The following is a 24220-nucleotide window of genomic DNA, read 5'->3' on the forward strand; positions in this document are numbered from 1 at the left end:
GCATTGGACCAGGGAACACCCTGGTCCTCACCTTCCACTCCACTAATCTCTGGATTCACCACATTATCCTCCACCATTTCCATTACCAGAGGTATATTTCCCTCCCCACCCCTATCTGTGTTCTGCAGAGACCATTCCTTCCAATTCTCCCTTATTAGATCGACACCTCCCTCCAACCCAACCGCCAATCCCAGCACCTTCCCTTGTCGCTGCAAGAGATGTGAAACCTGCACCCAAGCCTCCCCCTCACCTCTGTTCAAGGCACCAAAAGATTCTTCCACATCTGGTAGAAATTTTTCCTGCACATCCAAACACCTCACCTACTGTCAAGAGTAGAATGGTCTGGAAAAGCACAGCATGGTGCATGAGTATTCAAAGCTTTATATAATTTGCAGCTATAAATCTCCATGTAACTGGTGCAGAGAGAACTGGCATAGGTAGATTATAGTCTGGTACAGAGCTACACTGTTGTTCCAAATAGTTAGAGGCCTAAAACTCAGGATATAGTCAATCTATGGATCATTAGGTGAGGTGGATTTTGTCATTACTCACCCAGACAAATGGAGGTCAGGTAGGGGGCTGTCCACTTTCCACTTGTGAGTTCACCAAAATGACATACTTATTAATAGTTATGAAACACGAGAACTCTCAGGGAATTATGTAGGCGACAAACTATCATTTCAGAAATACTTTCTTGTGAGGGAGAAACCATGAGACTAAACTCCCATGTGCTCGTGGAATATAATAGTTTGATTCTTCCATATGCAATCCAAAAATTAAACAATTATAAATAGTTTTCCCAAAAGAATGTTGAATGAATCATCAGGAAACTAAATACTATTTTCTCAGTTCCCAAAAGATTACATCTCAGTTCAAAATACAAAGAAGCCCTTTTAAGCATCTAATCAGAAATAGTTTCCATTCCAGCATAGAGGACAATTAAAATATCAGGTATAATCATGTAATGTGTGCACATTATTCAGCTCTTTGTTTGAGTGTTTCAAATGGTCATTATTCACAAAAATACCATAGCTTTGAGTTATTTGTTTTAATTTTTTAAAATGATAAACATATTGGCAATAAAGTTTTAAAAATCAAATGTTTATAGAACTTTTGTTCATGAAGTCACAGAGCTCCAGATAAAATAAGGTATTGTGAAATTATTGAAATTGTTAACAAGTATTTTTCCAATTCTGAAAATAGGACCACAATTGCCAGATTTTTTCAACACTCAGTCAGAATGAGCATGCTTAAAATTTAGAGCTGAATTTTTTTCCGAAATCTACTCTTCATCCCAAACCTGTAGTGCTGCTGCACTTATCATTATTCTTCACTTCATGAATGGTGCTGGAGATTTTTTTTCTCTTTCACAAAATTAAGAAACCTGCTGCTTAGAGGTACAATAAGTGATTGAGTTGCTACAGGAGCATGGGACTTGCACCCTTCTTGAAGTGATTCTTAGTTTGCACAGTGGCAGTAACTAGAGAAATTAGGCAACTTCCCTGTCTCTCTCTCTCTCTCTCTCTCTCCCCCAGCAGGAGGCAAAGCAGCATCCAGCAGTCTTCCAAGTTAGGTTAGGGGAAAGGAATATGAGTCCATGACATGGTAGCAATGGCAGAACTCACTACCTGTTATGACTTTCTACTGCTTTCTGCTCTGGGGAAGGATGTTGCTGGAAAATCCAGCTTTTGTGTGCAATTCTGGCTTCTATCCCATTGGAAGGATTTGTGAAACTTGAAAGGGTTCAGAAAAGATTTACACAGACGTTGGGGGTTAGAAGATTTGAGCTACAGGGAGAGGCTGAATGGGTAGGGGTTGTTTTCTCTGGAGTGTCAGAGGCTGAAGGGTGACCTTATGGAGGTTTATAAAATTATGAGGGACATGGATAGGGTAAATAGACAAGGTCTTTTCCCTGGACTGGGGGAGTCCAGAACTAGAGAATATAGGTTTGGAGTCAGAGGACAAATATATAAAAGGGACCTAAAGGGCAGCTTTTTCATGCAGAGGCCGGTGTGTGAATGGAATGAGCTGCCAGAGGAGGTGTTGGAGGCTGATACAATTACAACGTTCAAAAGGATGGGTGTATGAACAGGAAAGGTTTAGAGGGATATGGGACAAATGCTGGCACGTTGGACTAGATCCATTTAGGATATCTAGTCAGCATGGATGGGTTGAACTGAAGGGTCTGTTTCTGTGTTGTACATCTCTATGACTCTAGTGTCAGCAAGCTAATTGAATGTGGAGAGGTATCACTGCCAAGGTTGATCCAACCTTTGACTGACATCACTGTTCAGTCACCAGTTCCATGGATTTTGCTTGTTTATTTTCTCCTTCTCTGATTGGGAACATAGACTAATGATTTAGGGAAATAGGCTCAAATCCCAACATTGCAGCTGTTGGATTTTAAATTCAATAAATCTGGAATTGGAAGCCTTACCATGAAATTTTCATCAATTGTTATAAAAACCCATCTCATTCACTAATTCACTAAAGGAACTGATGAGCATAGTTTTGTTAAAGGAAGGTCATGCCTTACAAGTTTGATTGAATTCTTCGAGGAAATGACAAGGAAGATGGAGGACAGTAGTGCATTGGATGTCGAAAACATGGCTTTTAGTAAGGCATTTGACAAGGTCCCACATAGGCAGACAGGTCAAAAACGTAACTGTCCATGGGATATAGGCCAATGTATTGAATTGGATCCAGTGTTGGCTTAGCAAGAGGAAACAAAGGGTAATGGTCAATGGTTGCCCTTGTGAATGAAAACTGTTTCAAGTGGTGTTCTACAGGGCTGAGTGTTGGGACCTCTGCTGATTGTTTCATACATTAACAGTTCCTACTTGAACATCAGGGGAGCACAATTGGGAAGTTTACCGATGACTCAGAAATTGGGCATGTAGTGAATAATTTCGAGGATAGCTGTAAGCTCCAAAATGATGCATGTGGATTGGTGAAGTGGCCAGGAAAATGGCAGGTAGAATTCAACTCTGATAAGTGTGACATGACGCATTTGGGGAGGTCAAAGTGTAAAAGGGAATACACAATAATATGCTGAGAGGAGCAGATGGAGTGAGACATCTTGACTGCAACTGCACAGGTACTTAAAGGTAGATAAGGTTGTAAAGAAGGCATACGGAATGTTCTCCTTCATTAGCATAGAGTCATATAGATATACAACACGGAAACAGACCCTTTAGTCCAACTCATCAATGCCGACCAGATATCCCAACCCAATCTCATCCCACTTGCCAGCACCCGGTCCATATCCCTCCAAACCCTTCCTATTCATACACTCATCCAGATGCCTTTTAAATGTTGCAATTGTACTCTCCTTGACCACTTCTTTTGGCAGCTCATTCCATACACTTATCACCCTCTGCATGAAAAAGTTGCCCCAAGGTCTCTTTTATATCTTTCCCCTCTCACACCCTAAAGTTATGCCCTCTAGTTCTGGACTCCCCAGGGAAAGTACTTTGTCTATTTATCCTATCCATGCCCCTCGTGATTTTATAAACCTCTATAAGGTCACCCCTCAGCCTCCGATGCTCCAGGGAAAACAGCCCCAACCTATTCAACCTCTCCCTATAGCTCAAATTCTCCAACCCTGGCAACATCCTTGTAAATCTCTTCTAAACCTTTCAAATTTCAAAATATCCTTCCGATAGGAAGGAGACCAGAATTGCATGCAATATTCCAAAAATGGCCTAACCAATGTCCTGTTCTGTTGCAACATAACCTCCCAACTCGTATACTCAATACTCTGACCAATAAAGGAAAGCATACCAAACGCCTTCTTTGCTATCTTATCTACCTGCGATTCTACTTTCAAGGAGCTATGAATCTGCACTCCAAGGTCTCCTTGTTCAGCAGCAATCCCTAGGACCTTACCATTAAGTATATAAGTCCTGCTAAGATTGCTTTCCCACAATGCAGCACCTCAATATTTATCTAATTTAAATTCCATCTGCCACTTCTCAGCCCACTGGCCCATTTAATCAAGATCCCTTTATAATCTGAGGTAACCTTCTTCGTTGTCCACTACACCTCCGATTTTGGTGTCATCTGGAAACTTAATAACTGTACCTCTATGCTCACATCCAATCATTTATATAAATGACAAAAAGTAGTGGACCCAGCACCAATCCCTGAAAAACCATCCTCCGCCACTACCCTCTATCTTCTACCTTTGAACCAGTTCTGTATCCAAATGCTAGTTCTCCCTGTATTCCTTAAGATCTAATCTTGCCACCCAGTCTCCCATGGGGAATCTTGTTGAATGCCTTACTGAAGTCCATATAGATCATGTCTACCGCTCTGCCCTCATCAATCATCATTGTTACTTCTTCAAAAAACTCAATCAGGTTTGCGAGACATGATTTCCATGGGCGGCACGGTGGCTCCGTGGTTAGCACTGCAGCCTCACAGCGCCAGGGTCCGAGGTTTGATTCCAGTCTCGGGCGACTGTCTGTGTGGAGTTTGTCCATTCTCCTTCTGTCTGCATGGGTTTCCTCCAAGTGCTCCACTTTCCTCCTACAGTCCAAAGATGTACAGGTCAGGTGAATTGGCCATGCTAAATTGCCCATAGCATTAGATGCATTAGTCAGAGGGAAATGGGACTGGGTGGGTTATTCTTTGGAGGGTCGGTGTGGACTTGTTGGGCTAAAGGGCCTGTTTCCACACTGTAGGGAATCTAATCTAATCTAATCTAATCTAATCTAAAGGCCATGTTGGTTATCCCTAATCAGTCCTTGTCTTTCCAAATAAATGTACATCCTGCCCCTGAGCATTCCCTTTAACAACTTGCGCACCACCACCGTCAGGCTCATTGGTCTATGGTTCACTGGCTTGTCCTTATTACCTCTCTTAAATAGTGGCACCATGTTAGCCAACCTCTAGTCTTCCGGCACTTCACCTGTGACTGTGGATGATACAAATATCTCAGCAAGAGGCTCTGCAATCACTTCCCTAGCTTCCCACAGAGTTCTAGCGTACATCTGATTAGGTCCTGGGATTTGTCCACTTTTATGTGTTTCAAGACATCCAGCGTTTCCTCCTCTGTAATATGGACATTTTTCAAGATGACACCATCTATTTTCCTACATTTTATATCTTCCATGTCCTTTTTCACAGTAAACACTGATGCAAAATACTCATTTAGTATCTCGCCCATCTCCTATATCTCCACACAAAGGCCACCTTATTGATCTTTGAGGGACCCTATTCTCTGCCTAGTTACCCTTTTGTCCTTAATGTATTTGTAAAAACTCTTTCAATTCTTCTTAACTCTATTTGCCAAAGTTATCTCATGTGCCCTTTTTGCCCTCCTGATTTCCCTCTTAAGTATACTGCCTTTATATTATTTTAAGGAAGTATAGAATACAAAAGCAGTGATATAATAATGAAACTATATAAGACACTGGTGAGGCCATAACTGGTGTATTGTGTACAGTTCTGGTCACCACATTACTGGAAGGATGTAATTACTCTGCAGAGAAGATTTACTAGAATGTTGCCGTTGGAGAGTTGTAACTATGATGAGAGATTGGAGAGATTGAGGTTGATTTCCTTGGAACACAGAAGGCTGATGGATGACATGATTGAGGTGAACAAAACTGTGAGGGGCAGAGATAGCATCGACAGCAGAAACCTGCTTCCATTGGCAGTGTGTTCAAAAACCAGGGTCATAAATTCAAGGTACATAAAAAAAGGTTAGAGGAGACATGAGGAGAAGAGTTTTTACGCAGAGGGTGGTGGATGTCTGTAATTTGCTGAGTCAGTGATGGAGGCGGAGGCCCTAAACTTTTAAAAAGTGTGTATAAGCTGCAGGGCTGTGAGCCATGTGCAGGAAGATGGGATTTGAAAGGGCAATTGGGTGTTTTTAGATCAATATAGACAAGGTGTGCTTTATCATTTCTATGGTTGTATGACAATAGCACCCATCACCTAGAGGAGTAAGCAAGGGAAGAACCTGAGACAGGCAGTCAGCACTAGCTAGAGAGGCAGGTGAGAAATGGAACCATGACAGGCATCCTGAGCTAGATTTATTGGAGGTGACTATACTAGTTCTTGTTCAATAATGGAGAAAAGAGCTCGCTGTTCGGTGAGTCTCTAGAGGGGTTAAGGTTTTTTCCATTCTTAAATATGGTCATAATATACAAATTGATTGTAAAGGTAATAAAAGACTGCATTAGTAAATGAATAATAATGATATAATAATGCCACTATTTGAAATGACCATTCAATTCCAAACCATTTCTGTAACATGGCTGTAGGATGACAGAGATTGGTTCCTGAGTATTGAAGTGTATACAACAGTCAAGAAGACAATAAACCAGAGCTAGGTAAAGGTGGAGGAGTAGTACTGTTCAACAAAGATAGTATTTATGCAATAGTTAGAAATGATGTTTGTTCAGGAGTTGGGGATGTAACAGTGGTTTGGAGATAAGTAAGTGTAGGGAAAAGAAGTCACTAGGAAAGTAGTTTACAGGTCTCCTAATTGTAACCACAATGTAGGCCAAAACGCATTAGAATAAATACTATGTGCTTCTGATAAAAGGAAGGCAATAATCATGGGTAACTTTGCTCTAAACAGAAACTGAAAAAAATATGAATGCCAGCAGTAGTCTGGATGAGGGAGTCATAGAACACATAGAGCATCACATTCAGGAACTGGCCAGAGAGCACTTAAAGTAGACTTAGTATTGTGTAATATGTCAGGATAAATTAATAACCACAGAATAAAGGAACTTCTATGTATCAGTGACCACAATATGATTGAATTTTACATCCAGTTTGAATGGGAGAAGATTGGGTCTAAGGCTAGTATCTTAAATCTAAATAAGGGTAGGTATGTGGGCAAGAAAGTTGAATTGGATGAAGTGAACTGGCGTACAAGACTAGGGGTTAGATCGATAGAAATCATGTGACAGATGTTTAAGTGAATATTTAAGAATACTCAATAAATATATTCCACTATGTTAAAAAACTTCTAAGGGAAGGATGCAACATTCGTGGTTAACTAATGAAGTTAGGGAAAGTGTCAAACTTAAGGAAAGGTTTACAATTGCACATTGATGAGTGACAGCTCAGATAATTGGTCAGAATATAAAGAACCACAGAGAATCACTAAACAATTCATAGAATCCCTCAAGTGTGGAAGCGGGCCATTCAGCCCATCATGTCCACCCTGACACTCCAATGAGCATCCCATCCAGACCTACCCCTCCACCCTATCCATATAACCCTGCACATCTCATGGCTAATTCACCTAACCAGTGCAGCTTTGAACTGTGACAATAAACCAGAGCACCCAGAGGAAACCCACGCAGACAGGGGGAAAATGTGCAAACTCCACAAAGACTGTCGCCTGAGTTAATCAGGAGAAAAAATGTAGAATATGCGACAAAGCTAGCTAGGAAGGTAAAAATGGATAGCAAGAGTTTCTACTGGTATTTAAAAAGGAAAAAATTAAATCAAGTAAGTATTGGTCATCTAGAGAGAGGAGGAGTTAATCAATTATAAGGAAATGGTAGATGAAAGCATCCAATGTTGTTTCTGCCTTTACTATAGAGTACATGGCAAAATGGATTCAGAGTGAGGATTAAGTGAAATTGCAGTCATGAACAAAGTAGTGCTAAGCAAACTGATAGCAGGCTGATAAGTTGCTGGGTTTGGATGGATTTCATCTTAGAGTCTTAAAAGAGGTGTGTCTAATGAGGTAGTGTTGGTGCTAGTTTTCTAAAATTCCTTAGATTGAGATAATGTTCCCGTTAGACTGACAATAGCAAATATAAGCTGAAAATGTGTTGCTGGAAAAGCGCAGCAGGTCAGGCAGCATCCAAGGAACAGGAAATTTGACATTTCGGGCATAAGCCCTTTTTATGCCCAAAACGTCGAATCTCCTCCTTGGATGCTGCCTGACCTGCTGCGCTTTTCCAGCAACACATTTTCAGCTCTGATCTCCAGCCTCTGCAGACCTCACTTTCTCCCCAATAGCAAATATAAGCCTCTATTCAAGAAAGCAGGGAGATAGACAACAAGAAACTGTAGGCCAGTTAACTTGACCATCTGTTATCGGGAAGCTGTTGGAATTGACCATTAAAGAGGTGATAACTGCACAATTTGAAAAACTCAAAATAATCACGAAGAATTGGTGTAAATCATATTTAACCAATTTATTGGAGTTTTTGATGGAGTAACATGCATTGTGTTAAAAGGGGAGCCTGTAGACATACTGTACTGGACTTTCAGAGGCATTTGACAAAGTGCTATGTCAGAGATTATTGCAGAAATTATAAGCTCATGGCAAAGGGAGTAATGTAGTAGCTTGGACAGAGGATTGGCTGACTGGCAGAAAATAGAAAGTATGCATGAATTGCTCTTTGTCTGATCGGTAGGAGGTCCCTACAAGTGGAGTTCCAGAGTTGTTTGTGCTCATCCCTACATCAATGACTTAAATGAGGGGGTGAAGGCAGGCTACAGACACTTGCAGACAGCCCCAAAATAGGTCGAAAAGTACATGGTGAAGAAGTTATAAGGAAGTTGCAGACAGATGTACATAGCTCGAGTGAGTGAAAACATTCTGGCAGAGGGAGTATAATGTGGAAAAATGTGAAGTTGTTCACTTTGTCGGGAAGAGTGAAAAAGAACAGTATTATTTAAATAGAAAATGACTGTAGAATTTTAAGTTGGAGAGGGATTAACATATTCTTGATGCATGGGTCACAACAAGTGATAGTGCGTAATCAAGGCACTAATGTGATAGATTACTAGATAGATCCCTTGAATTTGTGAATTCTGAGGATATTTGGACAGGTTGAGTTTTGAAGCCACTGGAGTTTTAAAGAGCAAGAGGTGACTTATTAAGATGTGTAAGATCCTGAATAATCTTTGACAATGTGGACTTAGAAAGGGTGTTTCCTCTTGTGGGTGAGTCCTGAACTAGAATGCACTGTTTTAAAATTAGGTGTCACCCTTTAGTACAGAGATAACATTAATTTTTTTTCTCTCAGTGTATTACACAACTTTGGAATACTCCGGCTCAGAACGGGGTGGAGGCGGTGTCATTGAATGTTTTTAAGACAGATGTAGATAAATTCTTGTTAGGCATTGGAATCAAAATTGGGTAGACAGGAATGTGGAATTTGAAACACGAATAGATCATCCTTGATCTTATTGATTGGCAGAGCAGGGTTGAGGGATGAATGACTTACTTCTGCTCCAGTTTGTTTCTATGTAATGTCCCGTAGAGAGGGACTTACCTGATGAGACAAATGTTACTCCAGATACATTGACTCTTAACTGCCCTCTGAAGTAGCTTAGCAAAACATTCACTTCAAGGGCAGTTAGTAATGGGCAACACATGTGGGCCTTGCCAGTGAGGCCCATATATCCCATGATAGAATAAGGAAAAAAAAATCGCAACAAGGAATTGAATTTATGAACTTTCTGCTTTTTTTGGCTTAGTAGTGATCCACATACCCCAGAAAGTTCAAAATTATTTTGCACCATTGAATTTGCTTCTTTTTTGACTGCATTTCACTGTATGGATGGTAGAACAATGACCAAAATATTATCCATCTACATATGTTGTTCTGCTTGATAAATTGGCATCAATTATGCAGAGATTATGCTTTTGGAAAAGAGTGCTTTTCAGTATTGTGTATAGGTTAAGGCTGCTTGTTTGGTTAGTCAAAAACTTTGCACTGCAGCCTTACAGTGGCTGCCAAACCGATTCCTTCCCTAAAACAGATCCCTCTCATGTTGGAGCATTGTCCACATTTTTAGAGAGCGGTATTTAGTTTGAGATTCCTGGGTTACACTCTGTAGAATTGCATCTCAATAACAGCTGTGATTCTGCTACATATCTTACGGACATTAACCGGAAGCTGGCACTTATGTTGCCTGCGTTTTAAATGAATACATTCTACTTTTAAAAAGCTCAAAATTGTTTAGTTAGAGAGATGAGCCACAGCTCCATGTGTACTGTAATGATTAAGTAATAATGAATTCACACACAATGATTTTAAGCAGGATTCAAATCATCCCATGTTTTTAATCAAAGGAAAATATATTTTAATTGAAAATGTTTCCCCATTGACATATCAAACCTTACTTACTGGTCTTAAATGCCAATAAAAACTAACGTGAAGTGGTAGGTTTTCAATTTCCGAGAATGAAACGAGTGGACTTTGATTTTTTTTTGAGGATCTCATAGCGAACTTAAAAACAAGTCACTCTTGCATAACTTCTGGCATGTATTCCTTTACTGTGTGGAATCCAAAGAGCCTGGCTGGAAGGAAATAACTGTAGCAAGACTGCAAAGTATTTGAAATCCGATCAATGTACATACCATTCAAGATAAATGAGAAGCAGGCTCTTAAGTCAATGATTCATATTGGCAGCAAAATGACAGAACTAAGGACATTAATGCCACTAGTGCAAACATGTTAATATAATCCCCCTCCCAAAACAAAACTATTAAGCAATATAAGTATGCAACTGTTCACAGCACAATGGATAATGGGTGCCTCAAGTGTTGATTGATTAGTTGTCCTTTTACAATTCATTATGTTTGTGCAGGTGGATAAAGTAGTGAATTGTTTGCTTTTCATAACTTTACATCAGGGACTATTTGTGAATCTCAATGAATGGAGGCAATGAATGCAGCTGGTTCTGCACAAGGAACCAGTATAAATGTGATTTACCGTAAATTCCTGAATGGAAATCAAAACATAGCCTGAACATTTATATCATTGTAAATGGGAGTTTTGGAAGAATAAGATTTCACATACTTACTGCCCAGGGTTATTGATCTTTTGAGAAGTTGCTATTAGAGGTTTTAAGGGTGACTTGCAATGCTATATTAAGTCATGAACTAACTGTGCTGTGCTGGTTGACACTGGCTAGCATACCATATTACAACTTTCACAAGTTGTATGATGATGTGGTGTTACCATCATCTGAAATGTGCAGTGCAGCTGCCCCAGGAATGTTGAGGAAACTACTGTTTCATTCTTTCTCAGTGGACAGAGAATGTTTTACCATGGGAGTTGATTTGAATGATCACATAGCATTCCAGGGGAAAAGGGAAGGCCTTGTATGCTGCCTCTGCAGTAGGGGGAGCACTTACCGTGCATCCAGGTGCACTGTCTGTGACGTCACTGGCCAGAGACACTGTGAGTAGCTGCCTGCGTCAAAGAGCAATCTTTTGGATGGCTGCTGATCTCGGCCCCAACCCTAAAGCCATAAAATGTAGTAGCAGAAGTAGGCCATTCAGCCCATCAAGTCTTCTCCACCATTTAAGGAAGTCATGGTTGATCTGACAATCTTCGGCCCCACTTTTCTGTCTTTTCTTCATAATTCTCAATTCCCTCACTGATTAAAAATCTATCGTAGCCCTGAATGTATTTAATGACCTTGCCTTCATAACTCCACATGTTAAAGAATTCCAAAGATTCACTATCAGCTGAGAAAAGGAATTCTTCTTCACCTCTGTCTTAAAGTGAGACCCCTTATTCAGAGATAATGCACTCTGCTGCTAGACTCTCCAAGACAAGGGGAAACCACCTTTCTGCATTTACCTTGTCAAGTCTTGTAAGAATCTAAAATGTTTCAATAAGGTCACCTTTCATTCTTCTAAACTTTAAATACATGTCCAATCTACTTAACCTCTCATGTATAAAAAAAGCCCAAAAGTGTGTTCAACATAATGATCATTCTCTGGACCACTTCCAGTGTCAGTATACCTTTCCTTATTGTTGGTGTTGTATAACTACTGCTTTGCAGAGTTTCAGCAAAACATCCCTTCTTTTATAGTGTATTCTCTTTGAAATAAAGGCCGTTCATTCCATTTGCGTTGCCTATTAGCTCTTGAACTTGAATGATAAATTTTCTTGATTCATGGATGAAGTCTCTCAAATCCCACTGTGCTGTAGCTTTTTGCAGTCTTTCTCTATTTCAATAATATTCATCTCCTCTGTTCTTCCTGCCAAAGTGAATGACCTCACATTTTCCACATATAGAGCTATCAAATTACCCTGTTCTGGATGACTTCCATCTTAACATTGCCCAAGTCCTGACTGATGGTACCTTCAGAATCTCAATTGCTACCTTCTCTGTCAGGGTTAAAATGTGGAACACCAGCATATCATGATCTGTCTCATACATTTTCCTCAAACTGTGCAATATCTTCTCCTGCATAATGAATAGAACCGGATTTATGAGAGGGCTGGTCTCCCTCATAATGTTCACATGAGATTGTCCTAAGCAAAGCCCAATGTTCATTTGAACCCATATGTTAGGGTTGCTGACACTTTAGTAGTGCAACTGGCCACTTGATCGGACAAAGGTAAAGAGAATGTTATTACTGAGTATGGTGTGTTCACATGCATGTTGCTGTATGCACATCTGATATGAAGGTGCCCGTGTTGGACTAGGGTGGACAAAGTTAAAAATATCACAACAGCAGGTAATAGTCCAACAGGTTTATTTGGAAGCACTAGCTTTCAGAGCACTGCTCCAAAAGCTTGTACTTCCAAATAAACCTGTTGGACTATAACCTGGTATTGTGACTTTTAACATTGTATGCAGAGTTAGACCTAAAAACAAGGTGTCACTTGCCACTCACTTTTCCATAAGAACATAAAAACTAGGAGCAGGAGTAGATCATCCATGCCTGCTCCACCCTTCATTTCAATCATGACTGACTTTCAGTTTCAAATCCACCTTCCTACCCAGTCAGCCTCATTTAGCAGCTCTATTTTAGGATGAATGGGATACAGTACACTCCTAGGCGGAGTCCGTACTGCAGATGCTGGAGATCAGAGTCAAGATTAGGTTGGTGCTGAAAAAGTACAGCAGCTCAGACAGCATCCATGGAGCAGGAAAATCAACATTTCGGGCAAAAGCCCTTCATCAGAATTGTGCCTCATGTCCAACGCATGCTGTGGTTGATACCCTTGGAAACCAAAAGTCTGTTATTCATTTTTATGTCTTCAATGATGACCTTCCATGACCTTCTAGGGCAGATCATTCTAAAGCTTTGCACCCCTTTAAGTGGAGAAATTTCTCCTTAGACCAAAATGACTGACCCCTTATCCTTAGACCAGGAGACTGTGCCCCCATATTTTAGATTCCCCGGTCAGAAGAAATCAATTTCTCACCATCCGCCCTGTCAAGCCCCCTTATAATCTTGTATGTTTCAATGAGATCACCTTCATTCTTCTAAATTCCAGAGAATGTAGAACTAGTTTTTACTGTTGTCCATCATGGAACAACCCTGTCATCCCACTGATTTACTTACTAAATCTTCACAGTATGGAAGTATATTTTTCTTTAAAAATCACAACCAAAACTGCACATGGTACTCTAGGTCTGGTTAAACCAAAGCCCTTTACAAGCAAGGCCTGTAAAATCGAAGTAAGACAGATTTATGAATTACAATTAACTTGCAATAAAGTCCAACATACCATTTGCGTTTCTGATTGCTAGCTGTACCTGTATACAAACTTTGTGTTATTTGTACAAGTACAACCATTTTCAATGTTTTGCTTGTTTATTCTTACAACAAAATTGAGTAATATGGTATATGAATTTCAGTACTGGTGTGATACCAAGTATGAAGACTGTACATTCCAACAACTGGATGATCAGACCAGACAGCATATCTCTTCAGCTGTTCACAATAAACCAGATTGTACTCATCCAGCCTGCGCTTACAAAACTTGAAACTCTGTGTGTAACATTGTATATGATTCTGCAATTAGACAATGCTGGATAATGATTGATGAGGGCAGGGTGATAGATGTTGTCTACGTGAACTTTAGCAAGGCTTTTGACAAGGTCCCACATGGCAGATTGATAGAAAAACTGAAGTCACATGGGATCCACGGTGAGTTGGTAAGATGGATGCAGAACTGGCTTAGTCTTAGAAGACATAGAGTAGCAGTGGAAGAGTATATTTTTGACTGGAAATCTGTGACCAGTAGTTGTGCAGTGATCATTGCTGGACCCCAGTTGTTTGTGATATATATGAATGATTTGAAGGACAATATGGGTGACCTAATTAGTATGTTTACAGCCAACGCAAACATTCAGAGCAAGGGAGAATGAGGAGAATTGCCTGAGGTTACAAGAAGATATAGATGGGCTGGAGGCTTGAGTGGAGAATAGGCAAAGGAATTACAAATGTAAAGTGATGCAATTTGGAGCTCTAATGCAAAAGGGAAATATACATTAAATGGCCTTTGGTAGAACCCTTAGTAGCATCAATATACAGAGGGTTCTAAATGTACAGCTCCGCAGTTCCCTGAAAGAGGCAACCAAGTGGATAAGGAGATGAAGAAGATATATGGCATGTTTATCTTCATCAGTCAGGGCGTAGAGTATAAAAAATGTTGTGGATGTTATAGAACTTTAGTTGGCCACATTTGGAATATTGTGTACAGTTCTGGTTGTCACTTAAATATTGAAGAATGAGAGGCAACCTAATAGGAGTTTACAAAACCATGAAAGGCATGGATAAAATTGATAGTTGGAGTCTTTTTCCCATGGTAAATGCCTGGAATGCACAGCCCGTGGAGGTGGTAGAAATAGATACAACAGCAACGTTTAAGAGGCATTTTGACAGCTATATGAATAGGCAGGGAATTGATGGACATGGACCACATAGAGGCACAAGTTGTTTAGTTTAGAATGGCTTCATATGTCAGTGCAGTTGGGATTTGCCAAAGGGCCTGTTCCTGTGATGTATTGTTCGTTGTTAATCCTGAGTGTGTGAAGAATTACACTGGCAATCAATTTAGGATTGTCAGTCAGGCTTGAAGGGTTGCACATTGGTGTGTACTAGAAGCTATATGTACACGAACTATGTCTGTTTCAGCTGAGCAAAATAGGCGACAGGTCAGTGCCTTGACAAATCAGAAACCTGACTTATCAAATGTTTTTCTGTACCCAAAGAGTTACATTGTCAACAAACTCTAATGCTGGTCAGCATAGATGTGGTGGACAGAAAGGCCTATTTCACTACTGTATGACTCTATGACTAATAAATTTGTCAAACATAATTTCCCTTTGACTCCAAACACCATGAAGTCTCATGGGACCAACTCAAACATGGACAAGAAATCTCTTGCTGACTATTACATAACATCCTCCCTTCACTGATGAATCAGCACTCCTCCATATTGAGCACCATTTGGAGGAAACACTGAGGGTGGCTAAGGTTGGTAAAATGTACTCTAGGTGGGAGATTTCAACGTGCACCACCAAGCATGGCTCTACATAGCATTACTGATCGAGCTGCTCAAGTCATAAAGGACGGAGCTGCTCGAGTAAGTCTGCATTAGGTGATGAGGGAGCTAATAAGAAGGAAAAACATATCAGACTGCAGTCTCACCAACCTGCCAGCTACAGATGCATCTGTTCATGAAGTGATCAGTAAAAGTCACCACAGTGCAGTTCCTGTAAAGGCAAAGTCCAACTTTTACATTGAGAGTACATTGCATTGTATTGTGTGGCACTATCAACATGCTAAATGGGAATTATTTTAAACATACCTAGCAACTTAAGGCTGGCTATCCATGAGGCACTGTGAGCTATCAACAGCAACAGAATCATGTTCCAACACAAGCTACAATCTCCTTGCTTGGCATTTCTCCACTCTATCATTACCATTAACCTTAGTTCAGTGAAGAATGCAGAATGGCATGCCAGGAGCAGCACCAGGTGCACATAAACATGAGATGTTAACCTAGAGAGGCCACAAAACAAGATTACTTGTAGCAAATGATAGACCAGTGGTTCCACAGCTAATGGATCATTTCTAAGCTCTGCAGTCCTGCCACATCTAGTTATGACTGATGGTGGACAACTAAACAACTCATGAGAGATGGAAGCTCCACAAACATCTCAATCCTCAAAAATGGAAAAGTCCAACATGTCAGTGCAAAAGATAAAGCTGCAGCATTTGCAACAATCTTCATCCAGAAGTGCCGAGTGGATTATCCATCTCTGCCTCCTCCAAAGGTGCCCAGCATCATAGATGCCAATCTTCAGCCAATTTGATTCACTCAATATGACTTTAAGAAACAGATCCACTGGACACTGCAAATGCTATGGGTCCTGACAACATTCCAGCAATAATACTTGTGTTCCAGGACTTTCTGCTCCCCTAGGCAAGCTGGTCAGTACAGCTACAAAACTGGAATCTATCTGACAATGTGAAAAATTACCCAGCTACATCCTGTACACAAAAAGCAGGACAAATCTAACCTGGATAATTACCACCCCATCAGTCAACTCTCAATCATCAGTAAAGTAATGGACAGTGCTGACAAGTAAACAAAATAGAGACGCAGGGCCAGGTGATACATTGTGCCTGCATGATTTGGGAGCTGGTGGACCACATTGTGGTTCATGGTGACCACACCTGGAGCAACTATTGCTTGCTTGAGGAACACTGGCTCAGAGTTGATGTGCTGGAGTTTGAACTTCAAACACTGTGACACATCAGATAGGGGGAGAGTAATCTGGATGCTGTGTTTCAGGAGGCTGTGCTGATGAATGCCTTCGATGAGCTACCTCAAATTTAGTCAGTAGTCAGGGATAGGAGTGTATGACTACGAGCATGGCTAATAGAGGGATCCAGGAGGTAGTGCTGAAGAAGCCGCAGCGCCTGAAGGAGACAATGGCTTACTGGTATTAACGCTAGACAAGTAAGCCATAAACTCAGCTAATGTTCTGGGAAGATGGGTTCAAATCCTACCATGGCAGGTGGTGGAATTTGAATTCAATAAAGAATCTGGAATTAAGGCTCTAACAACGACCATGAAACCTTTGTTGATTGTCAGGAAAAACCCATCTGGTTCACTAATGTTCTTTAGGGAAGGAAACTCATCCTTACATGGTCTGGCCTAATGTGACACCAGATCCACAGCGATGTGGTTGACTCTTAACTGCCCTCCAGGCAATTAGGAATTGGCAATAAATACTGGCCACATCCCGTGAGTGAATTAACAAAAAGCTCTTGAGCTTGTCTAACAGGTTTGAGATTCTTGCTCACTATGGATGAGAGTGACGGCTGTAGGGAGAATGAGCAAATGACCATTGCACAGTGGTATAGGGAGCCATTCAAGAGGGGAGAGGAAAGAGAAATGTAATTGTAATTGGAGACAGTTTAGTCAGTGGAATAGATAATGTTCTCTGTGGCCAGGATCAAGAGTCCTGAAGGCTGCATTGCCTGCCTGGTGTCGTGTTCAGGGTATCTCATTTGTGCTGCAGAGGAACTTGGAGTGGGAGGAGAAAGATCCAGTTGTCGTGGTCCACGTAGGTACCAATGATATAAGTAGAAAGAGGAATGGGGTACTGCTGAGGGAATATGAATAAATTAAAATGCAAAACCAGAAGGTTCTCCGGTTACTACCTGAACTACGAGCAAATGGCACAGGGTCAACAGTTAAAAGAGGTAAATGTGGGGCTCAAAGACTGGTGTGGCATAAAACGGATTTGAGTTCATGGGACATTGGTACCAGTATTGAGAAAGGGTCACTCGACCCGAAACGTTAACTCTGACTTGTCTGTACAGATGTTGCCGGACCTGCTGAACTTTTCCAGCAATTTGTATTTTTGTCAGATTTACAGCATCCGCAGTCTTTTCGGTTTTTATTTCAGTAGGATTGCGTTTTAGTAATGGGGCTAATTGTTAACAGAAAATAAACAGATGGGGGTGGAATATGTGAATGTCATGCTAAGGAGCCATAAAAATGTAGGGAAATTCGACAATAGAACTGACTTAAAAGTTTTTGAATCTGAATGTACGAAGCATTCAGAAAAAGGTCGATGAACTGAAGATGGAAATCAAGGTAAATTAATATGTTCTCATAGCCCTTACAAAAACATGCATGCAAAGAAATCAAAACTGGGAATGTAACATTCAGGGATATCTGACCTTTCAAAGAGACAGGAGGGCTGGAAGAGTTGGTGGGGTAGCACTGTTAATAAGAAATTAAATGAGGATAGTTGTGAGAGATGATCCAGCCTCAGAAGGTCTGAGGTTAAAACACAGCAAGAGAAAGAAGACATTGGTCGGGATAGTATATAGACCCTCAAATAGTAGCCATGCTGTGGGCATGATCATAAATCAAGAAATAATAGGAACCTATAAAAAGAATAGAGCACTATTCATGTTGATTGCGTTAATCAAATTGAAAAAGGTAGCTGCAACAATGAATTCATAGAGTGCATCAGGGATGTTCTCCTAGAGCAATATGTATTGGAGCCAACCAGGGAGCAGGCTATTTTGAATCTAGGTGAAAGTGAGGACTGCAGATGCTGGAGATCAGAGCCAAAATAAGAGTGGTGCTGGAAAAGCACAGCAGGTCAGGCAGCATCCAAAGAGCAGGAAAATCGACGTTCGGGCAAAAGCCCTTCATTTGAATTTAGTAATGGGTAATGAGACAGGTTTAATAAATGACCTCAATGTAAAAGATCCCCTAGATATTAGTGACCATAATGTGATGGAATTTAATATTCAATTGAAAGTGAGAAACTTGGGTCAGAAACTGTGTTTATCTTAAATAAAGGGAATTATAATTGAATGAGAACAGAGTTAGCAAAAGTGAACTGGGTGGATAGATTAACAGGAATGGCAGTAAACAAGCAGTGTTAGGCATTTAAGGGGGTAATACAAGGGGCAACATTTGAAGAGTAAAATGATGAGGAATTCCTTTTCTGAGATGGTTGAGTGTCTTTGGAAGTTCTTGCAGCAGGGAGATGTGGGGACAGAGTTCTTATGTATATTTAAGGTTAAGATAGATAGATTCTTGATAATAGGAGAATCAAAGGTTATGGGAAAATGCAGCAAAGTGGATATGAGGAATGTTAGCTCAGCCATGATCCTATTGAATGGCGGAGGAGGCTTGAGGACTGAATGGCCTATCCTTTTCCTATTTCTTATGGTGTTAAATCAAGGATAGATAATGCAACAGCTGGAAGACAGATGCTACTTTAGAAGCTGATAGAATCCATTTGTTCAGAGATAAAATTAAATAAAGTTTGCACAGCACCTCAGAGTATTTAACTTTGTTCACAGTATTTTAGTGTTGTTGTAATAAGTGAGTAAAGGTGTGAACTTAGACGTGCATATTGGAAGTTCAATTGTGGAAACCCAGTGAACCCACTGATCTCCCTACCCAAATTCCTAATGTGCATTACTAATGCATAAAGCTCTAGGTGGGAGCAAGACTTTATAAAATCTTCCCTAATTGCTGTCTGTAATTTTTTCCGATGAACTGATTAGTTCACTCTGTACTGGTATATGAATCCCACAGTGAATCCTGACAAGTTTAATCTGCAATTATTTTGGTAACCAGACAGTAAACTGGTTTATTAAAAGTAAGTTTATTTCTCCCATTCCCTACAGGTCTCAGAACAGGAAATGGATGAGGTGATATCACGTACTACACACCGGGAGAACATAAACAAAGATGGACAACTATCACACACCACAGGTACCAACAGCTTTTGAATTTCCTTTTGCCTTCAATTTTTTTCTTCTTGTGAAACATGTGTTTTGAACAATATAAAAATTTTCTTTTCTGAAACCCCAGATGAAATTTTCACCAAACCTGTTGGGTGGAAACAAGATTATTGTGCACTGAAAATTTTATGACCTTATACTCAATTCTGATCTGACAAACCTGTCTTAAAAATAATCCATTTCTAACCAAGGTGATGGGTGTCTCAGACGATAGAAGTACAGATTACATCAAAAAAAAATCTATGTTGTATGTAAAATTCTAGTTTCTTGTCTGCGAGAGAACTCAGCTGAGAGTATCCCAACACTCAATGGAGTATGATGGAAACAAAAATGAACAATTTTCATTTTTATTCATCTAGAGTCAAGAAGTCCAAGAGTCCTGCTTCTACCCAGGATTCTAACTTGCTAATAACCTTGTCTACCACAAGGTTATCCCTATTATTGTAATTTACCATCAGCAGCTTGCGATGGCATAATAATGATGGCCAAACCTTAAAATAGAAGTTAAAAAGAAAAGAACTATTTAACCTATGAGTTGCTCAATCTTGCTATATTTGAATTTGTCAATGGTTAGGATGAAAGCTTGGTAGAAAAGTTAAAACCAATCAATATGTGGGGCTGGATTTTAAATATTTGCGTAGGCTAATGTAAGTAGAAACTAAGTGGTCTGCTTTCTCCCACCCCACTGTCTCAGCTTGCAGCCTCAAGCGTCGGAGGCCAATTAGTGGCCAAATGGCTGCAAGATATCTGATTGTGTTGTGAAGAGATGCTCCACTGATATTCAAGGCCGGGGTCACTTTAGCGGTTTCAGCTGTAAACTGGAGTTTGATCACAGCTCCAAATTCACAGACTTTCTCAATCTTTGGGTTTTTTTACAGTGGGCTTCAAAATTTTAAAAATAATTTTTTTTTATGAGATGTGGATGTCATTAACAAGGCTGACATTTGTTTGACATACTTAATTGGTCTTGAACTGAGTGGCTTGCTCAGATATTTCAGAGAATTGAGCACTAACCACATGGCTGTGGGACTGGAGTCACTTGTAGATTACACTAGATAAAGGTAGCAGATTTCATTCCATGAAGGATGCTTGTGGACAAGGTGGATTTTTATGAAAACTAATGATAGTTCCATGGTAACCGTTTCTGAGACCAGCTTTACTTTCCAGACTTCTATTCATTTGAATTTAAATTTCACTGGCTGCAACCGTGGGATTTGAGCCTTTATTCCCAGATCATTGACCTGAGCTTCTGGATTATTAAGACAAAGTGAGATCTGCAGGCGCTGGAGATCAGAATCGAGAGTGTGTTGCTGGAAAAGCACAGCAGGTCAGCATCCGAGGAGCAGGAGAATCGACGTTTCGCCTGATGAAGGGCCTATGCCCAAAAGTTGATTCTTCTGCTCCTCAGATGCTGCCTGACCTGCTGTGCTTTTCCAGCAACACACTCTTGACTTAAATCATGGCCCTCTAGATCTCAATCCTCCTGCCAATGAGGACAGTTTATGTTTACAGTCACTATCCTGTCTCTTCATGATTTTGAATGGCTCTATGAAATACACTGTTAAATCTTCATAATGTAAACAGTCCCAAGTTCTCTAATCTGTCCCATAGCTGAAGTACCTCATTCCTGGAACCATTCTCTAGGACCCCCTCTAATGTCTTCATACGTTTCCTATCATTCAATATTAATTTATTTGCTGTTGGAGGGTAAAACGTCTTCTTACCAACAAAATGTATTGAAAGCAAACTTTGAATTATGTTAAGGTTGAGATATGAAGTTTTATCTTTCAGCATTAACATTCATAGCTTTGGAAAGCTGACATAGTTGAAAGAAAATTACTTGACTTGAAATGGTAACTCAATTGAAATTTTGGGAAGGATTTCAATTACAAGTCAATCCTCAGCTGTTCCTTCTATTCCAACCTTTTCTTAACAGATTTTTGGCCTTCACTCCCTTACTCACATAACACATAAAATATAAGTAAAAGGATTTAAATTTCATCTCATGAGCTTTGAGCAAACTTCAAACTAATTACCGTATTCACGAGCACTCTGACTTCACTGATGGTCTGTGAAAATATATTAAAATGCACACTTGCAGGTTGAAGTTCAGTGGAAGTAGCTGATTTTGTGAACCCTAATCTTGGAAAATTTCAGTGTAAGTCTGATCACAAATACCCTTACATAGAAGACACTTATTAGAAACATCACATTTGTGTGCATCTTCGCTCTGATAAATCACAACTCCATGAAGTTGACACAGCAAAGGACAAATCCTGAAAACTGATTTTACTTTTAATACCAGGGAAAACAGAGTCATAGCCCACTGGGTATATGCTGACCAACTAACACCAAACTATGCTGAAAATGTGTTGCTGGAAAAGCGCAGCAGGTCAGGCAGCATCCAAGGAGCAGGAGACTCGACGTTTCGGGATGAGCCCTTCTTCAGGAATGCCAAACTATACCAACCCTATTTACCTGCACTTGATCCATAGCTTACTATAATCCTTTGCATTTTTCATACTCATCTAGATGTTTCTTAAATGTCACAAAAGTACTTGCCTCCATCACACCCTCAGTTAGCATATTCCATACATCTATCCCCCTCTGGGTGAAAGAAAAAATTGTTCAGATCTCTAAACCATTTGTTCCTCACTTTAAACTTATACCCTCTACTATTAGATACCTCTGCCATGGGAATGAGGTTATCACAATCCAATCCATCTATGTCTGTCATAATTTTGTATACCTTAATCACATTCCCCCTCAATCGCCTATCCTCCATGGAAAACAAGTAGACAAACAGGAGGCTGGAAGAACACACCAAACCAGGTAGCATCAGTGGGTGGAGAAGTCAGCATTTAGGATGTAACCCTTCTTCAGGAAACCCAGCCTATTCAGTCTGTCCTTATAACTGGCACTTCTTGTATCCCAGGCAACTTCCTGATTAATAGCCTCTGCATTCTTTCCAGTGCAAACTCATCCTGCTGATAGTGTGGTGACTGGAACTGCACATAGTGTTCTAACTGTGGTCTAACGAATAGTTTTTAAAGTTGTAATGTTTCATTCCTCCTATAATCTATGCCCTGGTTAATGAAGGTACCACCCTGTCCGTCTGTGTTGACACCTTCAGGGATCTGTGGATTTGTACACCTCTGCTTGAGAGTGGAATGGATTATAATAGACATGAGATATCAACTAAGATTTGTTTGGTCTTCTGACTGAGTTAAGAAGTTTCCAAATTTAGAAAATAATTCCTCTTCAAAAGCAATATTACAATGCTGTTAATTGTTAAAAAAAATTCCAGTGGTGGCTGAAATATTGAATGTGTCTTCATATCAAATATGAATCCTGTGTCCTGGATATAAAACTACCATAATCAATTCAGTGAAAACAGAACTTGGGAGAAAAGATTTAATGATCTGAAAGCACACATATTACATTGTCATCCAAAATCAGAATTATTGCCAGTTTTTTCCTTGCTGGTCTCCTATTTCTACAACCTCCAAAGTCCATTCAAGACTATCTATATTTAAAGCTAATCTCAGTGATAGAAACATTGAGTTTATCAGATTGTTGAAAACTCCATCAGGTTCACTGATGCCCTCCAGTGAAGCAAATTTGCTAATCTTACTTCATCTGGTGTGCATGTAATTCCAGACCCAGATGACGTGTTTGACTCTTAGTTGTTTCTGAAACAGCTAGCAAGCTAATCAGTTCTAGCAAAACATTATAGAAAGGACAAAAGCGAATAAAACTGGAGCAGTTACCTCAGTAATCTAGTTCCTGGAAACGACAATAATACAACCAGCCCTGCTAACCTTGCAAAGTCTTCTTCAGTGAAACCTGATGGGACTATACCATACTATACTATAACTGGGAAGGCTGTCCCACCAATGGGTCAAGCTACAGACTGACTTAGTCATTTTCAAAGGACCTTACTTTACAGCCAATATCACATTTCCATCTCCATTCCTAGGTAGATCTGGTCCCATTGACAGGATAGATCCTGTCAGTGGAGCCATTGGCACAATGGAATAGAGTCAAAAGAAAGTTATGTTGGGAGTGGTTATATTGACCATATTCCATGAAGTCTCATGGTGTCAAGAAATACATAGATAAAGAAGCCTACCACCGATGTCACTCAGCTGATGAATCAGTACTTATCCATATTGAACACATTTAGAAGAAGGACTGAGAATAGCATGGGCATGGGGTACATTTTGGTTAGGGATTTCAGTGACCCAAATCAAAGGTGCTTGGTAGCACCACTACTGACCAAGCAAATCTGAAGAACATGCAAATCAAAGTACCGTGGATGTGTGACAAATACAGAGGAACTTCAATTATCCGGACGAGATGGGCATGCACTATTTCATTCGGATAATCGATTATTCGATTAATTGATTTCCTTCAGAGCTCGGAGTTTTCTGTGAAGTTTGCTCCCCGTTCAGGAGACTAGGCAAAAGCACACTGTGCGCAAGACTCTGCCTCCACCCCCAACCCCCTCCGCCTGTCCCCAACCCCCTCCGTTCCCACTCCGCCCCCCCCGCCTGCCCCAACCCCATCCAACACTGCCCCCCATCTGACCCCCCGCCCACAACCCCAACCCTGCACCCCCGTCCATCCCTACCCACTGTCTGACCCAGTCTGCCACCCCACACCCCCCCACTCCCCCCACCC

At 40.4% G+C, this 24220-nt stretch overlaps 1 protein-coding gene across 4 annotated transcripts in view; it reads left to right on the forward strand.

Annotated features, from left to right (window-relative positions):
• The window catches only part of pdzd2 (PDZ domain containing 2), a 379487-nt gene that overhangs the window by 272423 nt on the left and 82844 nt on the right, over positions 1 to 24220 (forward strand). For all 4 annotated transcript variants that reach the window (XM_060856701.1, XM_060856926.1, XM_060856854.1 and 1 more), the window contains exon 14: positions 19421 to 19508. In XM_060856701.1, coding sequence (XP_060712684.1) covers positions 19421 to 19508 — 88 coding nt within the window. The remainder of the gene's footprint in view (positions 1 to 19420; positions 19509 to 24220) is intronic.

Source organism: Hemiscyllium ocellatum, chromosome 1 (assembly GCF_020745735.1).
Source record: "Hemiscyllium ocellatum isolate sHemOce1 chromosome 1, sHemOce1.pat.X.cur, whole genome shotgun sequence".
NCBI lineage: Eukaryota > Metazoa > Chordata > Chondrichthyes > Orectolobiformes > Hemiscylliidae > Hemiscyllium > Hemiscyllium ocellatum.